The sequence below is a fragment of the Coffea arabica genome, chromosome 6c (assembly GCF_036785885.1).
Source record: "Coffea arabica cultivar ET-39 chromosome 6c, Coffea Arabica ET-39 HiFi, whole genome shotgun sequence".
NCBI classification, from domain to species: Eukaryota; Viridiplantae; Streptophyta; class Magnoliopsida; order Gentianales; family Rubiaceae; genus Coffea; species Coffea arabica.
Genome location: NC_092320.1, coordinates 12,480,668 through 12,501,971, shown reverse-complemented (window position 1 = coordinate 12,501,971; position 21,304 = coordinate 12,480,668). Strand labels below are relative to the sequence as shown.

At 37.2% G+C, this 21,304-nt stretch overlaps 2 protein-coding genes across 8 annotated transcripts; one reads left to right on the top strand and one right to left on the bottom strand.

The window, feature by feature from the left end:
* Nucleotides 1-1,091: 1,091 nt before the first annotated feature.
* On the bottom strand, nt 1,092-9,961 carry LOC113695964 (uncharacterized). Of its 7 annotated transcripts, none has more exons than XM_027215210.2 (15): nt 9,329-9,961; nt 8,683-8,762; nt 8,039-8,156; nt 7,752-7,930; nt 7,398-7,480; nt 7,133-7,317; nt 5,639-5,700; nt 5,360-5,468; nt 5,146-5,265; nt 4,420-4,539; nt 4,187-4,307; nt 3,947-4,103; nt 2,683-2,755; nt 2,351-2,478; nt 1,092-1,404 (listed from the first exon to the last, which is right to left on the bottom strand). In XM_027215210.2, the coding sequence occupies exons 1-15, from the start codon at nt 9,651-9,653 to the stop codon at nt 1,282-1,284; spliced, it is 1,983 nt and encodes a 660-aa protein (XP_027071011.2). In that variant the 5' UTR covers nt 9,654-9,961; the 3' UTR covers nt 1,092-1,281. The 7 variants fall into 7 exon arrangements, with proteins under 7 accessions (XP_027071011.2, XP_027071012.2, XP_027071013.2 ...); XM_027215211.2 differs by having other exon boundaries at nt 9,464-9,883; XM_027215212.2 differs by having other exon boundaries at nt 7,752-7,935; nt 9,464-9,626.
* A 948-nt stretch (nt 9,962-10,909) lies between these two features.
* LOC113693770 (bifunctional dethiobiotin synthetase/7,8-diamino-pelargonic acid aminotransferase, mitochondrial-like) lies at nt 10,910-21,149 on the top strand. Its single transcript, XM_027212451.2, has 14 exons — nt 10,910-11,806; nt 12,361-12,531; nt 12,826-13,087; nt 13,336-13,416; nt 14,605-14,725; nt 15,863-16,011; nt 16,602-16,696; nt 17,727-17,842; nt 17,933-18,076; nt 18,651-18,784; nt 18,853-18,984; nt 19,491-19,625; nt 20,364-20,476; nt 20,764-21,149. Exons 1-14 carry the CDS (start codon nt 11,016-11,018, stop codon nt 20,960-20,962), a joined length of 2,643 nt encoding a protein of 880 aa, XP_027068252.2. The 5' UTR covers nt 10,910-11,015; the 3' UTR covers nt 20,963-21,149.
* The last annotated feature ends 155 nt before the right edge of the window (nt 21,150-21,304 follow it).

Sequence of the window (21,304 nt, the reverse complement as noted above, 5' to 3'; positions counted from 1 at the left end):
GAATGAAAAGAAATTTGTTTTTGCTCGACTGCTCTCAGTTATCTCATCGTTTACTACAAAGATTTTGTACAACGTACAAGCTATTCCAAAAGCAAGAAAGAAGCACAGCTTGTCCTCTGTATGCTATCTGATTATTGTGATCAATCAGTTCCCAATGCATATGGTCTTAGATCAAGATCGACCTAGTACAGTTGCTTCATTCTGTGGATTTTGGCCAGCTTTAAATTACAATGAATCACAGGCTCACCCAAACCATGATCAAACATTTAAGTGGCACCAACACATTATATCAATTCTTTGAATGAGACCAAATTTTGCAGGAATACCGCACAATCTATATTGCCCCCTTCAAGCACATTGTCTGTTAAAGTATTACTTCATGCTTCGGAAGCTGAAGACCTGCGTTTGCAGCATGCCCAGAAACGCTACTATCAATCTCACCACAAACATAATAAGGTCAGATCCCAGAACTTGCAAATTTGGCAGCTTTCCCAGTTGAGGAATATTTCCTCCCATGTGAAATTGATCGAATATTAATTGAACTACGGACCATCTCTGGCGCCTTGCACCACAGACCTGATTAAGATCTCATGGCTTTTGGACAATAGAGAAATCAAAATTAACAATAAACGTGCACATACTTCGCGAACGAAGCCTGCAAAGTCTTATACATGCATGCAGAATCCAGCTAGCATGCTACCTCATTCCTAGTTTAAGCAGATAATTCCGTCCCTAAGATCACTCTCTTTCTGAAGCCCATATACTGTCCAGATTGAGAGGTTTGACCCATACATCCTCTTTGCCATTCATTTTACAGTTGCATAATAGTGCCCCAGAGACGGTGGGTTGGAGACAACAATGTAGTAGTAAAGCAAAGGATTGGAGGACGACAATGGGTGGTTTGGGTAATTCAGCTTCCATGAGATTGACTCCTGTTCTTTTTTTTTTCCCCTCCTTTTTTTAATAGTATTTCAATAGAGTCCGATTTTGTAGTAAAAATAAATATTGGTTCAACCAACTTAGGAATTACTTTCATTCTTCAAATTATAAGAAGTTAACTTAGTAAAAGTAAACGCAATAAGCATCCAAAAGACCTGTAACAGTATAGCTTGCTTAAATTTCATGCCATCCAAAAGGCTGAGAGGTATATTGAGGCATATCACTCCACTACGGTTTACAAATAGAAAGTACCATTTATAAATCAAAGTTGCATTCATCTACCTGATTTGCTTCTCTATAACATGTTGCTTGGGCTTTTTGTAGCTGCGACGAAAATGCCTCCTATGCTAAAGCTTTAGCCATGATTGAACGATGCTCCAGTTGTTGCTCATAAAGTCCACGGAAGATATGATATTTAGCATTATGGTAATTCTTCACCTTAGGATCTTGGGAAGGGTAGACAACCTGCCAGCATAGAAGCATGCAATTTGGACCAAAAAATAGAAACAAAAAGCGAAAATAAATGAAAGAACAAAGGATTTAAGAAAAGAAATTCAAGGGTTGACAAATTATAATCAATCTGGCACATTTGAGTCTCCCGAGTGGTAGTCATTTTTCAGCTGCTAGAAATTTATATCAGTTTAGTTTTCGTACTTTGTTCTGTATAATTGTTCATTCAACTTAATGGACCCAGATTGTGTTATGGCAAACTCTAAGCACCCACACTGAAAAAATAAATGCATTTCAAACTAAACCAATCTAACTTACCTCTAGACCAACATAATCACCATAATTTTAAACCTCAAGTTTGCCTCACCTAGTAAAATAGATGCAACTGAAGATAGAAATGGTAGACCGGATAAAAGCTTGATAAAGTATTAACTTTCAGTTTGAATAGTATTCACTCATCAAATTCTTGCTCAAGTCAAGCAACCTAAATTTGCATGACCGGTCTAAATCTTCAATGAGATTTTTCATCTGTTCCTTTTCGAGGATAAACATTGTTAAAATAGGATTATAACATAAACATTTCATGAAGTTTACACATTCCAGTACAGTTGCAATAAACGGACATATATGTAAGGTACTCGCTAATCCAAACGCAATCAGTTGCTGGGGTTAATTTACAGTAAAGTAGACATACATAAACACGCAAATCTCATGCATCAGATGCTTTAGTTGTTCATTCTGTCAAAACTTGAAAACTCCTATTTTTCTTTGGAAAATTCCAGGAGTTGAAGAATCTTCCAAACTATTTTACTGTAACGTCCCATGTCATACATCTCATAACATGCAACTCACCATCACATTGGTTTATCATACCTTCCCAAAATAAATAAACTACAGCTGGTTCCCCTCCCCTTCCAAGCAAGAATTTATCACCAAACAGATGTTAACAAGGTTCATATACCTGACCAGCTGCATTCAATGCCTTCATGGCGTGTCGGATTGTAATGTATTTCTTTGAAGCAACAGCCCCCAGAATTGCAGCTCCCAAAAGCACTGATTCATTTTCCCGTGGTAAAATTATAGGATAACCTGATAAAATTTCATGAAGTTTACTTAAATATGTTACGATTCCACATACTTTGAATGCTGCGGGTTGACTAAACATCTTTACTCATAAAACTGAACATTTTTGGATAGGAGGATAAGTGAGAAATGCACACAGAGAAAAAGAAAACAACACAGAAATTGGGGGGGGGGGGCGGAGGGTTGGGGGGAGGGGAGAGAGAGAGAGACCGATTATATCTGCATGTTCTTGGATATAAAGTGGGTTCTTTGCAAGTCCTCCACAAGCGAGCAATGTATCAACCTGCGAGCAAAATCATATAAATGACTCGGAATGAACTACTGTTGAGCAAAATTGCATAGGGAGAGCAACTTTATTGATCTATGTACAGGGTTAACATGGATTCAACTTAATTTACCACAACTTATACTACTACCATGAAAATGGAGCAACTGAAGTGGTGAACTCTCTCTATCCCCCCCTCCCCCTCTTAAAACAAAAAACCCCCAACAGGCACAAACCTATATTGCATTTCCTTTCACTATCTAAATATGATAATTTAACAGCAAAAACTCATGAAATGCGAGACTGGACAATAGGTACCCCATTGGAGAAAAATAGCTCTAGTATAATACAGTACAGTCAAAAGTCCAGAAAAATAAAATAATTATATTACATCAACAGCGGGAATACACACAGACATGTTTTTAACTCAGTCAATTGCACAGTCCAATTCTTCTGTTACAATAGACTCCAGACAAAAATAAATCCTGACAATCAGTACCAATTGTTAAAATAATGCTAAATAGGACAACTTAAGCATGGTATGATATAACATCCCCTGGCTTCTCGCCAAAAAAGGAGTACACATGATCTTTAGTAAACAGCATCCTAGTTCATGGGCTGCTCTTCATAACCCAGTTTACAAAACACCTTTGGGTTTACAGTATATAATTGAAATTAAAACATAGCAGAAAGCTTCACAGTAAGGTCTTGGCAAATGCAATCAATTTCATTAAATTGAAAGCTCATAAGAATTCTTGGTCATGATCACAGTGGATTCGCACAAGTTCACATGAAATATCCCAAGAATATGCACAACAAAGTCGTCTTCTTATTCTGCACATTCTAGATATGTATCTGGGAGTTCCTCCCATATAAATCAGAGTCTAAAATAAGTGCTCAAATTTTTCAAATTTTGAATTTAAAGATGGATAAAATTAATCACCCACAAAGGCAGAAACTTTTGCTAGTATCAGATGACAACAGGGATGGACCTTACTGGAAAGTAAAAAGCTGAAGTTCAATGAGGGGATATATTAAATGAGTTTTTACAACTTCCTTCTTGTTCAGAATGGTTAATATACATAAATAATTATATTGATTTTAATGTGTTATTATCATGTAGCAACATCACATTTCGAGTGAATTTTGGACTCCGCATAGATAGGACAAGAATTTATTGCAATATCAACAATAACATGGCACTCTTACTTTGTGTCCATGGGCATTGCAGTGCTCTACAATGTGACGTGTGCCATATGCAATAGCTTGTACTGTGGCAAGGTATAGAAGAGCTAGTTGTTTTTCACTAGCGTCAAGAGTTAAGCCACACAGCATTCCTTTCGATTTAGGGTCTGCAATGGGAGATCTATACCAAAGTGTTAGTAGATATTTTCTCAAAATTGCCCAACATACTGTATGTGAAAGGCATTACTCATCTTTGAAAATCACCTGTTACCATGAAAGTCGGGAAGAACATGTGTATCATTAGTCAAAGCAGCAAGAAATGGAGAACCCAGCTCATGCCTCATTGTCTCCAGTATCTCATTCAACAGCTCGAAAATTGAGATTCCTAGAAGTTATAATGAATTAAGACAACATCCAACTTCATTGCATACCAGGACAGACTTGTAAAGAAATAAAATTGTTCAATAAAATAATGCAACAAACAAAAAATTACTTACTTCGTGAAGCGGCAGATTTTACAAGGTGGGGTGAGGCAACATGATTTTCAATTACATAATCCAATAATGCCCCTGTGGCACTCTGGCCGCCCTCAGTGAGCCAATACTCAGGCACCATACCTTCAGATATTTAAAAAGAAAAAAAAAAAAGAGAAAAGAAACACTAGCTCACTAAAATAGAGTGATGCAAAACAAATAAAATCATCAGATACAGGCCATTCACTGTTGCTCAAAACACAAAATGGTAGCACAAAATGAGAGCTCAGAGGCTCAATTATCTTCCTCCATATAGAACTTATTAGGGAATAAAGGATCCAAACACCACGAACAGATCAGTCTTATTTAGTGAAGCAGTCGAAACTGCATTTAACAACAGGTTCAATATTTCAAGCCAAAAAAGGTCCCTATTTCTTCTTAGCAACTATAATATCGGTTTGACAAACTTCATTAAGACAGACAGCCTCCAGGAGCATTGAGTTCCTAAACCACCATCCAGTAGAATGCTGGCGCAGTAGCTATCTTAGTGGCTTAGTTTAATGAAGAAAGGGATTAAGGAAAAGGTAAAAAAATGGCACCAAGAGGATGAGCCAACAGTTTAACTAGTCCAGTTATTGTGTACATTGGCAACCCAGATGACAATTAACATGCGCCTCTTGTCATCAGGCCTTGAAAATACAAAAGTGAAGACATGAACTTATTAGAATAAAACATGGACCATTACCATACCAGACCAAAATGGTCCCCAAACTCCTGGAATGAACAGTTTTGTATGTGATACTGCCATATGGCAAGTGGATGTTCCACATACTAACACCATGCGACGACATATAGCTTCCACATCAGTCTCTACAAGCACAAAAATGAGTCACTAACAATGAAAAATAAATTGAAGTCAAATCAGAATATCCAATCCCATTTTTTATCCACAAGTAACAAGAACCTTTTGATTCAGGATCTGAACCAGCCTTGCTTTCCATCACACCAACACCACCAGCATGGGCATCTATCATTGAAGTACCCACAGGTGTCCCAGCCAGAAGGCCCAATTCCTGTAAACAGATACGGCAGCTTAGCACAGACACGGAAACACTAACTGAGCACAATTATTCAGCAACATGTGCACCCCTTGGAAAGTAAACTCGCATTGTTTGACCAAAATTGATAGACCTCAAGGGGAAGGCACTTTAAACGATACAAATTCCACTGAATGAGATCTTGCCTTTGCAGAATCTATTGTTAAACCACAACCCAGAGCATGACCAGGGAAAGCTACACTCCGTCCTGTGCACAAAGACACTCATCTCATAAGGCAACCAAGAAGTTGAAAGCAACATCATGTCTCTTCGATGCAATGACTGAATCCCAGTTGATCATATAGTTCAAAATTTTATTTCAACTTAGATGACAGAATGCAGGAGAAAAGGATGAAAGTAAGACACAAAAATTTTGCATAGAAAGAAAGTATGTAAGTTTTCAAAGATCACACTTAGGAAACAACGAAAGAAACTTTAATATCCATGTTCGTGGGTATCAAAGGAGGTGTACCAAAATAATTCCCAGAGCTCATGCTATAGGAAAGATTACCTTTAAGAACACAGATACAATAGTACAAAACTCCATATTGAACAAACAGAAGGCTTCGAGGAGAACTGAAAATAGTAGAAAACTTCATACTGACAATTGCCTATGCAAGTGACTATACTACAGAGAACCGACAATAGTAGAAAACTCCATATTGAACTAACAGAAGTCTTCCAGGAGACAGAATATTCAGATCAGCTTCAAATGGATATTTTATATTTGTATCTTCAAATAAGCACAAAATTTCTATCTTGCTCGATAACAATACAAAAGCCCAATACTGCTGATTCGAAGTAACAAACAAACTGATTAAAGTACATAACAAGCGTAACTTGTAGAGAAGCAAATGATCATCTGGAGCTTCTAGAACTCACATGCTTTACACTCAAACTACTCAATGAGTTTCTGTATTTAAAGAATTGTAGGAGGGATAAGCAAGAAACTTTTTCCACACCACTCTACAAGATTTAGTCCATAAATAACTCTTTATCTCTTCTTCTTCTTCTTCTTTTACTTTTTGGCTATTTTTCTTGGTAGGATTTTCACTAATCATCTTTTCTCCCTTGTCAAGATGATCTAATGTGGAACATAAAATAAGCCTGGATGATAAAACTTTCAGTAATTATAAGAAGCATTGTGCAAATTTAACTTTGAAAACCGTGCACTCTCATGGCCAGTCAACTACATTTGAAATTTTAGATTTAACAACTAAGTGTACCAGCAATATTGGTCCCATGGTCTAGAAAATTAACTCATCAACAAGAAGAGTCTAATGGCTGAGTTTGTTCATGAGAAACTAGCTCATGAAATTCTTTTTCACAAATGACCACATGGATTCTCAAATTCTGCAGAGATAAAGCTAAACGCTAATATACACAAGTACAAATGGACAGAGTCTGGAATCCATCCATGCAAATAAGATGAAATTCTCTTGTTTTATAATCTGAAAAATTAACTATAGGTCGTACATTTCATAAATTTCACTGCAAGCTCATTCACTAATCTAACCAGAAGCCTTAACCATTTTCAAAGAGGGAAAGCCATTTCATCCATTTTCAGAGTGAATACAGAGGCAAACCAAAAACAACATCATCAAGCATTAGTAAAAGTTCGAAGAAACTTACAAGCATACCTATCTTGGCATGATGGCCATCAACAAGATCACCTAAGCCAATCTCCTCCCAGAATTGATCATCCCATCCACAAGCTTCCATGTCCCGAGAGTCTTCTTCAGAGGCTTGATGCATGTGTGCATGACCCAGATAGGTCCATTTGCAAACAGTAGAGCACAAGCTCCTAGTGTCATCTCCTGTTGCTCTACAAGAATTGAGGATAACTCATGAGAGCCCATAGGATATGAAACTCAAGCTGTGTAAACCAAATGCATAAAGGCTTACTTATAAGACAACCAATCACTAAGGTCCATCCAACGAAATGCCATTGACCAAGATTCTTTCAGATTATCTTTCACCCACAAAAGCTGCAACAATTGTTTATGCCATATTAGATTGACACAGTAATCCAAGAAACCACCACATGTTTGGACAAGATTTTAGACTTCTAACACTTACAAATATCTTTCTCCATTGACAGACATGGTTCAAGGTGCAAAGTACTATGTTCAAAACAGAGGACATGTCAAGCAAAAGACACAGGCAGGCTCTGAGATATGCTATTTAGTGAAGATCTGATCTAAGCAGCATAACCTAGCAGCAAACGAAACTGAACATTATTTTGAGTTTCCTAGATACCTTTGGTGGTTCCATTTCTGGAAATACAGCTCCACCACAATACTGCAGAACAGGTGAGTTGGAGGAATTTATCCGTTCAGCTTGCTTTACTGCTCTATGGTCCATCCAAACTATGATATTCCTCCTAGTATCACCACTCCAAGAAACAGATACCGGCTCACCATCAGAATCCACAGCAACTGCACTTCAAAATCACTTCACCCAACTTATTTCTAGGCATCAATACAGATAAGAGGTAATGAAAGCACTTGAACAATTTCCTTACTGAGAACTGAGTTAGGTTATACCAAGGGAACAAGTGGCAGCAAATCCCAAACTTGTTACTTCTTCCCCGGCAACATTTGCAAGGGAGCATGCTGCTTTTACAGCAGTGCAGACGGCAAGCCAAATATCAGTTGAAGATTGCTGGATGCCAAAGTTAGATTAGGCATGTCAGAGGTCTATCAATGATCTAAAGACAAATTTTAAATCAGTTTGCCGCTTTGCTTGTCGATCATAAGATAAAGCAAGCATCAGACCTACAAAGAGTGTGTGTGTGTGTGTGTGTGTGTAAGAGAGAGAGGGGAAAGGAAAAGGAAAACATTTTGTAAGTTTGTTTCCTTACATGTTTGACCTATTCTAACATGTAAAAGGAATAGGTAATCAGGAGAAGTTATGTGATTATATAGAATATCCAAGCATATATAATCTCCATATTCACAATCTTCGCTTTCAAAATAGAATATTCAAACATCAGACTTCCAAAACAAGAGAGATAGAGACAGATGAGAGAGAGGAAAAGTAAAAGTAAAATGTATACTACATTTGTTTCCTTACACTTTTCACTTATTCTAACATGGAATAGTTATGAGGAGAAGTCATATGATTATACGCAATGTTCAAGCATCTGCATACTATTCTCCAGATTAATAATCATCGCTTTCAAAATTACCTCGATGCAGTCACCTTCTTTCCAAATCTGAATTGGGCTACTGGCAGAACCCAAAAGTTTGCCATCCCCGTCGAAGAGTCCTGCAAGTGAATTAATAGATCAGGAATAGCAACAGGTAGAATGCGCATTCATTTTCATAGACAGAAAATAAGGTAGTTACTTCGCATGACGGCTTGAACTTCAAGATGAAGAATTTCCTTGAAATCTCAAGTAAAGATCAGTAACATGAAAACATGGCTTCAAAGAACAAATTTGGAGCTTGTAGTATCTATAGTTTGAACCCCAGTTTGAACAATGGGATAATCCTAGCTTCTCAGAAATCATTCCTGACATTTTCTTCACCATACCCACTGAAAGCTGAATCATTTCGGCTTACAAGAAGGTCCATCTTAATCTTTAAAGAAAATCATGTAGTTTTTAGTCTATGCAACACTAGGTCTTTATTTCCATCCTTAAAGGTTTGCACATATAGCTATGATACAAGGGTTACACCACCTAAACCAGCTACACATTCATTTGCTAAATGACTCCTTGGCATGCTGACCCATCACCAATGCTGGCACTATCCTTCTAAGTACGCTTATGTCTGAGGAGATAAAGAGTAAAATATGCCACGGAAAAAACAGTGAAAAAAATAAAAACCTACCAAAACCGATTTCCAATAAAGCCAGCAGAAGATAATCAAAACCAAGACCGCCAATTTTAACTACTGTATACACAAAAAGACCAAGAAAACTCACGTCATTGGGAAAAGAGAGAAAAATAGTGGAGAGAGAGGTACCTGCGCGAGCACTCCCGGTGCCAACATCGACGCCAAGGTAGACTGTGCGGCGAGGCGGAGGAGGTGTGGTCATTTCGATGGCGGCAGGATGAGAAGAGAAGCGGTGGTGGTGGTGGTGATGGTCGTCGTCGTGATGATGTTGTTTTAAGAGTGGTGTGGTATCAGAATATGAATGTCTTGGGCCAGACATTTTATATTGCCATCCAAACACTGTATTAATTATTGCTATCGGATTACTGGTAATTTCTAGTTATCTATCCAAATTCTAACAGTAGTGTTTTACAATTTAATGGAAATCTAAACCGGAATTTTGAATTTTGATGTGAGATTAATGTCCATCAAAAACTCTGCTCATTCTTGATCATCTCTGGCTGTCCCTTTTCACCTTTCATTATGTTCCTCTTTTTTCGTTGCTTGGTGGTTGCCATTTTTTTATAATCAATAATTGCCCAGTTGCCAGTTGTGATTTGATTTTTGGTCTTTTCCTTTTTTTTTTTGTGCCTGTTTTTTTGTGCTTGTCAGCATTCAAGAATCGCTACAAGCCAGGGCAATGGTAAGTGGTGCTCAAAATTTGGCTACTACTAAAGTAAAGACGTATGGACCAGGTTTGACAGTAGATTTGGATGGTAGGAGGAAATGAGCAATGCATACTACATTTTGATGGGTTTTAATACCACATTATTTTTAGATTGATCTAATTTGATCGATAATGAACAGAAACCAAAAAATTTTATAATAATACCACTTGATTACGACTGATTACTATTTTAAGAAAGCATACTCAAAAACTTTATAAAATTAGACGTGAACTCTATGTATTTTGAATACACAAACAAGCTAAAGACAAGATAAGAAGATAAACTTATTGAGCGTGAAATAATTCAACATTAGTTTTTCACATCTCATTGAATGCTTAATTAGCTAAAAATTTAGTATAAATCATAAGCAAATCAATTTTGGGTACAAACGCGATTCAATCAATAATTTCATACTCAAACTGTAAAATTCAGCTTATGTCAATTTGTCAATTATTTTTATGTCTAACAAAATTACTAGAGGAGAATCCCGAATTTATTGAAGATTTTAAAATCCTTCCACAATAGAGGGGATTTTGGCGGTACGAGTGATTATTCCATTAGTCACATTCATTTACTACAAGAATTTGCATTTTCTCGAAATAAAAGGTATTTTGAGTCAATTTTTTTTTTTTTTTTTTGTCAATCTTCAATATCTAAGGCTAGGATTATATTTTTGTGTGCTACGTGATTAACTTACCTAAGGCAAGCTAATTATATTTTGGATGATAAAAAAAAAAAGTTGAATTTAAGTGAATAACGGATGTCACCAAAACCTTTGGAAGTTAAAGTTGAATTTCAGCAGGGGCCCCAAAACCTTAAGAAGTCAGGGGACAGAAGAAAACCTCGGAGGTCAACAAATGAGACGCGGGCAATTATAGAGGGGTAAATGTAGCCAACTCTTGCTCATTTAAATGTCCTGTCCATCGTCCACCTGCTCTACGTACTCCTCTCAACGTCGTCGCTGAAAATATATTATGCTTCTACTTGCAACTTTATCCAGACCACCAGTCCGCCGCCGTTTACTCCCTATATGTCTACTGCACCACCGCAACATCCACGCACAACCACCACCAGCACCTCCTCCCCCACCCACTATTGAATACCCTTTGAGTCATCCCATTTACGCCATTTGGGCTGCTAACACTTCACTCGGCAAGACCCTCGTCTCCGCCGGCCTTTCTATCGCTTTTCTCAACTCCTCCTGCTCTTCTACGTCCAAGAAATTTGTCTATCTCAAGCCAGTCCAAACGGGTTTTCCGGAAGACTCTGATTCCCGCTTCGTGTACTGCAAATTCTCTCAGTTTTCCCTCCAGAACCGTCCCAAGTTATCCGTTTTTGCTTCGAATCATGTTATCAATACTTCGTTCCCGGCATTGAAAGCCCTTTTGGGAGAAGACTCCAAATATGGGAACTTTGGCAGTGAAAAAGTTGGGAACTTTGGGGGTGCCTTTGAGAATTTGGGGTGGTACGAGGAAACGAAATTAGAAGGGGCTGAAAATGATGAAGCAAAGGGGGTGGGGTTGTGTTCTGAATTGATTTGTAAGACAATTTATGGGTGGAAGGAGCCAATTTCGCCTCATTTAGCCTCTGAGAGAGAAGGGGCAAGAGTAGAAGACTCTGAGTTGTTAGAAGTGTTGATGAGGGGTGTGCAAAGTGGGGATGAAGAAGGTGGTGATCGAAATGTAGACGTAATGTGTGTGATTGAGACTGCTGGTGGAGTCGCAAGCCCTGGCCCATCTGGTACTCTACAATGCGATTTATACCGGTATGTGATGTTACTCGTCCTCGACAGAACGATGAATTCTGTTGTATTTTTTTTCCCACAAAGATGAGTGCGGGATGGTTTCTGGCCTAGTATTTCTCGCTAGTGCAGTTGTTGAGTCTATTGCAAATATGAAGCTAATGCCTAATATTGTTAATTTTACTTGATTATAGCAATCTAAGTGAAACAGTTTAAGGATCCATAAGTTGGAACCGAGGTTAATTTGCACTGTACAAAAGAAATGACTGCAAATCACTGATTTTGTTTTGGTCGATTTGTGATGGTTAATCCGTGATCACCTAGTTTTGGAGGCCAATAATATCGGACCTATCAAGTTAGTTAAATTGATCTATATTTCTTTCCTGATGATTTGAGCTGAATCATGTTTGAAACTTTGGCCACTAAAATTGGCTAGAGTTGCAATTTAGCTGAGTTAAACTTCTTCTTAGGTACTCTTAAGACAGGTTTCTCTTAGCACCTTGACAAAGTTTCTAAATTTGCCTATTGAAGTGTGACATCTCTTTGGTGATATAAGCGCCTATGATTTTTCTCCGCAGGCCTTTACGGTTGCCGGCCATTTTGGTGGGGGATGGACGATTAGGTGGTATTTCTGGAACCATTTCAGCTTATGAAAGTTTGAAACTTCGCGGTTATGATGTTGTTGCCATAGTGTTTGAAGACCATGGTCTTACAAATGAGGTGCCATTGTCTTCTTACTTACAAAATAGGTATGAGACCTGTACATTTATCTCACGGATTTGATCTTTCTGTATCATTTTCAACAAGTATCAAGCCTGTGCAGTCAAGCAGCCATGATTGTGAACTATTTTGTGAAGCACAAGCTTAATTTTTGTGTAACCTTGTTTTGCATTGTGATTATGTGCACTTGTTTCTGTCATGGCAAATTTTGTCTTCATTACAGACAGGTTTATTTCGTGGACATTGTGATTTCCACCTCTGGCTACTTAGCTGTATCTTCTTTTTTATGCTCTTGGTTATGAAGTTGTTCTGCCTCATCTCAGGATCCCACTGTTTGTGCTTCCACCTGTTCCACAAGATATGTCAAATGACCTGGTTGAATGGTTCGAGAAGTCTCAAACTGTTTTTAGTTCTCTAAAGGACGTAATGTTGTCTGCATTTCTAAGAAGAGTGCGGAAATTACAGCACATGAGAAAGAAGGCTTGTGATATTCTGTGGTGGCCTTTCACTCAGCATGAATTTGTATCTGAAGGAAATGTTACTGTTATAGATTCACGCTGTGGGGAGAACTTTGCAGTTCATAAGGTGAGCTAGTTTCCCATATTTTATAGATGCGCAAGTGTTTTTTTTTTTTTTTTTTGTCTTGGTACTGTTGGAAATCTTGCTTGAGAACTTAAAGCAGATCGGGTATCTCAGATTTGTAATGCTTTTGAGTTTCATCGATAACATAAATTTCTTTGTCTTGGTAGGAGTTTCTCTACAAGTGCCACGAACATAATATTTGTCATTGCAATCATATTATGTGCTTATTTTGTTATCTGATTATGATATAGACCAGCAACTTGGAAACAATTACTCAACAATTTGATGCTTGTGCAAGCTGGTGGACACAGGGACCTGATGCTAATTTACAGGTCAGTGCTAACTTACCATAATACTTGTAATCTTCCTCCATACTTTTATTGAATGGTTGCATAGAGTAAAGTTTAGATAGATTAGGGCATAAATTTTATTTGTCTGGGAAAAGCTAATGCATCATCTTAAATGGAATGCAAGCATTAAATAGCTGCTGTTGGAGGCAGGGAAGAAAATAGGTTGGGATAGAATTGTCGAATAAGAAACCAATTCAATTAACTTGGATAACAATGCATACTTGCAACTGGGATGATTTATCTAACTACTGTACTTCGCACGAAACAAATTTGAAAGACAACAACAAAGCATGTCGTGTCTAGTTTCATATTGTACAATTCTACTTCCCAAAACTGTTTCAGTCGGTTCTTCCTTTCTTTGATCCATCAATTTAATGTTTAGATTCTCTTGAATGAAGTTGCCTTGGTCTCTGATGGCATGAACTGCAACCTAGTAATATATGCCTAGTACTTTCTTCCATGTTTTGTTTTTATTTTGTGTATGGTTTTTTGGTCTAAGTGATCCTTTTGGAACCAGCAGAAGATGTCTTTGAACAATTAATGAAGCTTTCATGAATTTTGATGTCTTTGAACAATCGAATGAGTAAATCATTGAATAAGGAAAAAATGCCTTTGGTTCTGTGTCTTGGTCAATGGACGTGGTTCTGCAACATGGCCTGCAGATGTGGTTCAGTGGCTTGATGAGGCTGCATGGAGTCCCGGAACTTGGTTCTGTGGCTTGGTTCAGAGAAATAGTTTTCCAAACTTGTTCACGGTGGCTTGGTCTGCGGCATAGCCGTGGGATCTGGTAGATGGGTACTGGTCCTTGATACCAGCACTTGGAATGTGGCAGCATTTGCTAAGATAGGACATGATACCGGCCCATTAGTGTCAACTACAGCTTTCTGGATCACTTGCTGATAATGCATGGCATTGAGTCTCACGTATTTTCCGTGCTTTTTTACCTTTCGATTGTTCCTTGGTTCTTTTGAAGACTGCAAATTTGTTCTTGTTTTCATTGGTTTTTACTTGGTCATGGATAAATGGTATCAAAATGGTCCATATTTATTCCTTCAATTTTCTATTTGCATTGTAGTACTAATTGGCAAAAACTTCAGACCCTCTCTGTCATATGTTGCAAAGCATATCTGTAAGATTCTTTGCTGCATTTTTGTTTTTAGGTGATTTCAGATTGAGTTGGCAAGGATTGTTGGCTATACTATTGGTCGTTATGGTCATGTAATGTTTCCCGAGAATGTTTACGAGCCAGTTCTTGAATGTGCTGAACTTTTGCTGGAAGGTGTTGGAAAGGGTAAGACTTTGCAGCTTTGCATAAGTGCCATTCTACAGTAAACTATATTCATCTTCTAGTTGTGGATGGAGGTTTAAATGTCATTTCCACCACAATAAGCAATATGTCATGCTTGGTTTTCCTGAAAAGTTGAATGTTTTATGTTCCAATTCCTTACTTCATGTACCGCATAGGTGGAGTTTTCAAGCTTTTGGTTATTACTTAGAAGCGGCTTGTTTGCCTTTCTCTCTCCCTCTCTCTCTCTTTTTTCCTGTAACGTGGATAACATTGTGAATTATGTTGAATTACCATTTAATGACATAGTCATAGTTCACGTATCTATTATTTGGGTACTATACAAGACCCTAGCCCTCTTCATTTGATTAGCCTGAGTGGATGTCTTCATAATTTGGAATATGAAACAGATACTGTCCTAGTTAAACATATGGGAATTCATACTTCTGTCTTTTTAATGATCCTATCTGCAAAAGCAAAGCAACCAATTATTCCTCTCAGATTTCTTTTTCCATATTATTGCAAGTATAAATACCAGCTACCCTGTTTCTTCTGTACTAAAACTTCTTTCCCCTGGCTAATCTGATGCCTTTCCACTTACTTTTTCCCACTTATCTAGCAGTTCCCAAGTCAAGCTCTATCTCTTGTATAATAGGACTGCCATCATCTATGTTAACTTGTAAGGACACCTAAGTTGAAAAAGTGTAATTGATAAAAAAATTTGACCTAGCTCTATATGTTTGACTTACGGTCAATCAGCACAGCCATCACTGGCATATTAATCTTTACATACCCTGTATGGGCTACATGAACAAATTAGCTGCCCTGAATCTGGGACTTCTGTTCTGTTTTCTAGAATTTATTCTGCACAACTGGAGCATATATGTATACAATGTAATGGGCAATTGTATGTGTACCCATGCTAGAGATTTTTTTTTAATGCTTTACAGAAAGTTGTAATTACTGAATCTTTTACTTCTCATCTTGCAATTTTTGAATTTGAGCTTAAATATTGAGAATCAAATCTTACAAAAAGAACTCATAAAAATGAATAATTTGTAAAAGACAACAGATATTTGATGCATATATCAATTCTACTTCCTTTTTTTTTGTATTTCTGAGCTTGGAAAAACTCCTTGTCAGGATGGGCTTCTCGAACATATTTCTCAGATAATGGATCAACAGCAGTTGAAATTGCTCTCAAAATGGCATTTAGAAAATTCTTGCTTGACCGTGGAATCCAGTTTGACCAGCTTAAAGTCAATGCCTCTGAAAGATATATCAATCTGAAGGTGAATTGTTTTATTTTCTTTTGCTATTTGGGTCCTCTAGATGAAATTGGTTCCATGCTATATCATGAAGTAGAGAAATGATTAAAGTGGCTCATTTTAGCTGACAATTTTAGGTACATTATCAAATTTGCAAGTTACTAGCTGTATTTTGAGAAACAAGAATCTTGTATAGGAGTCCTCTCTCTCTCTCTCAGAGGGATTATACACTTGCTGTTGCATGATCTTCTTATCGGACACGTGGTGTGATTTACTTTTTAACTTTTAGTCAGAAATCAAGGTTGCTTATTATTTGACCTTTAACCTTATTTTCAGTTAGTGATTGGATTTTTTGTCTCTTATGTGTGTTTCATTTCAAGAATGATCTTCATAGTACCTTCTTTTCTTGTCTTGTGGTTTACCTTTACTGTTTGGACAAGAATTTGAGTACTGGCTATCATTATATGCTAGTTTGTGCTTCTTCTTTTTTTTTGTTCAAAGCCATGAAATATTGGATTATGTATGTCTATTTAATACATTTGTATGACTATTTTAGTTTCTATTTTATATTTACTTACACTGGACTAATGTGGAGATTTTGTTTTCAAAATCAGGTATTAGCTCTCAAAGGATCTTATCATGGTGATACTTTGGGAGCTATGGAAGCACAGGCACCATCTCCTTATACTGGCGTTTACCAGCAACCTTGGTACGGATATTTCACTTTTTCACTTGTGTTAGATACTAGAATAATGATAAAACATTCTCACAAGTGTGACAATGTTTGGATTGTGGTCATACAAGCTGCACTTAGATGGTAAAAAGTAAAAGTATAAATAACAGCAATCATATGTTTATAAGGTAAATGTGTGTACAAACGAGCGTAAAGTACTAAAAATAACAAAACAATCTGGAGAAAAGCTTTTTTGAGCTGAGGACCAGACATAAATTAGGAAGAGCCCAATTCTTTGCTGTAGAAGATTTATGACTGAAAATTTTTGCATGCCTCAATGACTAATCTAATTTTGGCACTTCCACTTCCTCAGTTTTTCTTGATAAGCATTAGCTTATCCTCTTACAAGAAGGCCATATGCTTCTTCAATACATTGTCAACTGGTTACCTTCCTTTGATGAGGCATAAAAGCAATTATTGTGGTGGACTTGTGTGGATGGGGCTGACGGTAAAGAAGTAAATCTTTCTGGTGCTAGGAGGAATTACCATATTTGTTGTAAACGCTTATGTGTGCACTTTGATGACAATTAATAGTCTAAATTGCATAATCAGGACATAAACTAGGGCAAGACATGCTTCTTTTTAGTCTTTTACCAATTATTTTGTGGAGAGGGTTTCTGGAAGTTCATCTTCAGTTCTTTATGTTACTGCCTTATTGGCTGATACATCTTGGGAGCATCATGTTGCTTTCTGTGTTATTTTTTTGTTACTTATAGTTGGTGAACTTGACATTGTGGAAGAGTCTATGTTGTGAATTCCTTGCCACAAGTAGATATCCTATTATTGCAAATTTGTTGCTAATTAGGAAAACTGGCTTAGTGCTATGCTCAAACAGTCGTATTCTTGGATGTCATTTTGTTCAGAAGAAAGCTAAACAGTCAGAGATTTGTGGCTTGTCATTGCTCCAACTTTAAGAAAACTTCTTCGACTAACTAGTAATTGTATAGCAAAAATTAGGTCAATATGGTTCAGAATGGTGGTTATTAAATCAAGAAAAATCTTTCAGGTACTCAGGAAGAGGTATTTTTCTTGATCCTCCAACAGTTTTCCTTTGCAATGGCATTTGGAAACTCCAACTTCCCAAGAAGATTCAGGTTGAAAATGTGAAAATGGATGACTTCTGTAAGTGAAGTACACCATATCTAAGTTGTACTTTTCCACCATAATTTATTATTCAGTTCTCATTAATGAATTTGTTAAAATTCTTTGCAGGTTTTAACTTGCGTGACGAAATTTTTCAGGAGACCAGAGATGCCTCATTATTTGCCAGTATCTATTCATCATACATTTCAAAGGAGTTATCACATGTTAATTCTACACCATACACTGACATTGGAGCTTTAATCATTGAACCAGGCAAGATATTGCTCTGACTGCATTTTTGTTTATATTAAAATCAAGCAAATTCCTTGTTATTGTTATTTAGTGAGTTTATTTTGACCCATCTTCCACTGGCACTTGATGAATCATCTTAGTTAACTTCCAGCCTTGTGCTGGGTCTAAATTTCTATATTCTTCTGGCTTTATGTTTGCTGTTAAATTGACTGATTAAACTCATTGGAGGAGTAGCTCATTCCTGGACCATCTTTTGTTGGTCACTCCATTTATCTGTTCCTTATACATATGTCTTAAGGGAGTACTAATTGAGTTTCTTGGACCCAATTAAGATATGATAGATTTTAAGTTAAGAAAGAAAAATTGATTTTCCAAAGGGCTTAGAACTACTGCATATGTGTTGCTAAGGTTGTGACTTGGACTGATCTGGACAAACACAGAAATTCCAATTTAAACTATTTCTTCGAAATGTCAATAGAGCATTCTTTTCCGGGTGACCACTTAAATTGGTGAAGGATTATTTGAGATCTCTTATTTGAAGGCTACTGTAGTAGATTTCTGGGTAGTTGAGTGATGAAGTTGTATTGTTTTGTAGTGATACATGGAGCTGGTGGAATGGAAATGATTGATCCCCTATTTCAGCGCATACTCGTTAAAGAATGCCAAAGCCGAAAGATTCCCGTTATCTTCGATGAGGTTTTTACTGGATTTTGGCGCCTTGGAGTAGAGGTTGGTGTGAAATTCTTCTGCTTCTGTTCTTTTTGTTTATGTGTGATGTTAACACTTCCCTTTGTCAGTCTGCTGCGAAACTACTCTGCTGTCAGCCAGATATAAGCTGCTTTGCAAAGTTAATGACTGGTGGCGTTGTGCCCTTGGCTGTTACTTTAGCATCAGAGGCTGTTTTTGAAGCATTTGTTGGGGAATCAAAGGTAGATCATTTTGTTCAATTATCTTACTACAAGGAAGTGGTTATTTGTATTCAACTGTTGACTTGAAAAATGATCTCGTAACTCAGTGTCAAATCACAGCAATGTAAGCATTGATCTTAATGGCTCTGAATGACTTTGGATGGAGAAGTTACTCTTGAGCTATATCCTTTACTGTTTATGATGGTTAAAGTATTGTGGAATCTGTCAAATGATACCTTCACATGTATGAACTTGTTAATGATCAGTTTCCCTACTGCATCCTAGTTACGTGGATGCTTGGTGTGTCTTGGGTTCAATTTTTATGAGGAAACTCATGCCCAGGGTCTGACAGTAAAAATTTAGTTTGATCCGGAGAAGCTCATATTTAGATTTTGTCATGTCTGGTGACAATTCTGTATCTTTTGATTTGCAGAGTTGGTTTTGGTAAATATGTTTTTAGTTGCTTAAGAAAGCATCATCACTTTTGTAAGTTTTGAATGTTCACGTCTGAATTTCCCTGGTTGCAGCTCAAAGCCCTTTTGCATGGGCATTCCTACTCTGCACATGCTATTGGATGTTCTGCTGCTGTTCAGTCCATTAAATGGTTCAAGAATTCCCAAAGGAATGTTAATTTGATACCTGGAGCAGATTTGCTTCGAGAGGTAGGTCATATGATGCATTTGCATTGTTTAAATACTCTAATATCTGCTCTCCTCACCTTTGTTCCACTTGAAGTCTAGATACTCTATAATACTGGGGCAAGAGATCATCTTTTTTATATCTTTCATGCATTTTGTACCATAGATTCTTGATTTTGTCATAATTTGGCAGGGTAAATCTACTGTTGTCTTCTACTAGCATTTTCCTGCATCTCTGTTTGTATATCCTCTGGGAAACATGCTTGAAATCTCTGTTTTTTGTTCTGTCCACTCTCATGTTGGAAATGCTTGAGTCAGTTTTCGGTTTGGATTCACTAATACACTTAAACTAGTTATGTTACTTATATTCATGTCTCACAGGTATTCACAAAGCATGAAATCCAGTGCCAAACATCCTGAAAAATGCAGTAACTAACATTTGTATTTTATAATTTGAGAATAGTTATACACTGATTTTCACTTGAAATTTATCAAGAAAGGTACAGCAAGTTGAAGAAAAAATAATGAATGATGGCTGCACTGCAAGTCCAAGATGATACATTGAAATACTATCCTATGTCATTTTCATTTGGTATTTGATTATATGAAGCCTGGCACATAAGATATTCTTGAAGAAAGTTGAACACAATGGTGTACCCATGTAGGGCACTGTCATCAAATAGCCGGAACTAGCTGCAACTTATGTATTTCTTTCCTGCAACTAGACAATGGTAAATGTCCGACTTGTTTTGGTGCTTGCAGTTATGGGACACAGAATTGGTTCACCAGTTATCCTCACATCCAGCAGTCAAAAGAGTAGTTACAATCGGGACTGTGTGTGCCCTGGAACTCAGAGCTGAAGGCTGCAATGCTGGGTATTTACACATTTATTCTGGTTTCCTGTTCATTAGACATATCTGTGATTCCAGCAATTTACCCTCTGTAAAATCTTTTTTCAAAATATATTTGTAGTCAAAAATTAAAGATTATGTTCGAATATGTAAGTTCATGACTTAAAATATTCGAACATCTTTTTCCTGGGAGAAATATCGAGCATTTTGCTCCAAATATATGCCTTTTTCCTTTCCTGGTATTATTTACTCCAGAATCTAGACTATCCTTATTCCACCAGAACTGATAAATGCCTGCTGAATAACTGCAGGTATGCGTCGTTGTATGCAACTTCTCTTCTCAAGAAGATTCGCGAGGATGGCATTTATACGAGACCTCTGGGAAATGTCATATATCTCATGTGCGGACCTTGCACTTCTCCTCAAGTCTGCAGCCAAATAATGAATAAACTTATTAGAAGGCTTGACGAATTCAGCGAAGTGAAGAACGTTGAGGCCTGTCAACCTTAGGAATTCTAGTTATGAAATGCTGCAGTTGTTATGTCTACTCCAGTTTTTTGGTTGGAATTTTGTCTTTCTCAGTTTGCTGGTTGATCTATGACAAATTTTAGGAGGGAAAGAACAAAAAAGAAAACTTGCTACTATTTATTGTTCTGTGGTATTCCATTTTATTGTAGTTCAGCGACAAATTTTGCTACTTTTTTCTTCCGTTTGAGCTTTCCTGACTTATTTCTCGAGATCTTGAGTTCAGCAGAGTAGATGAATTTACACTATTGCAGTAATGATTTATTGGTGTTCCGTTGATAACCCATTGCTTACTACTACTCCAGGTTTTTTTTTTTGGGGGTCCTG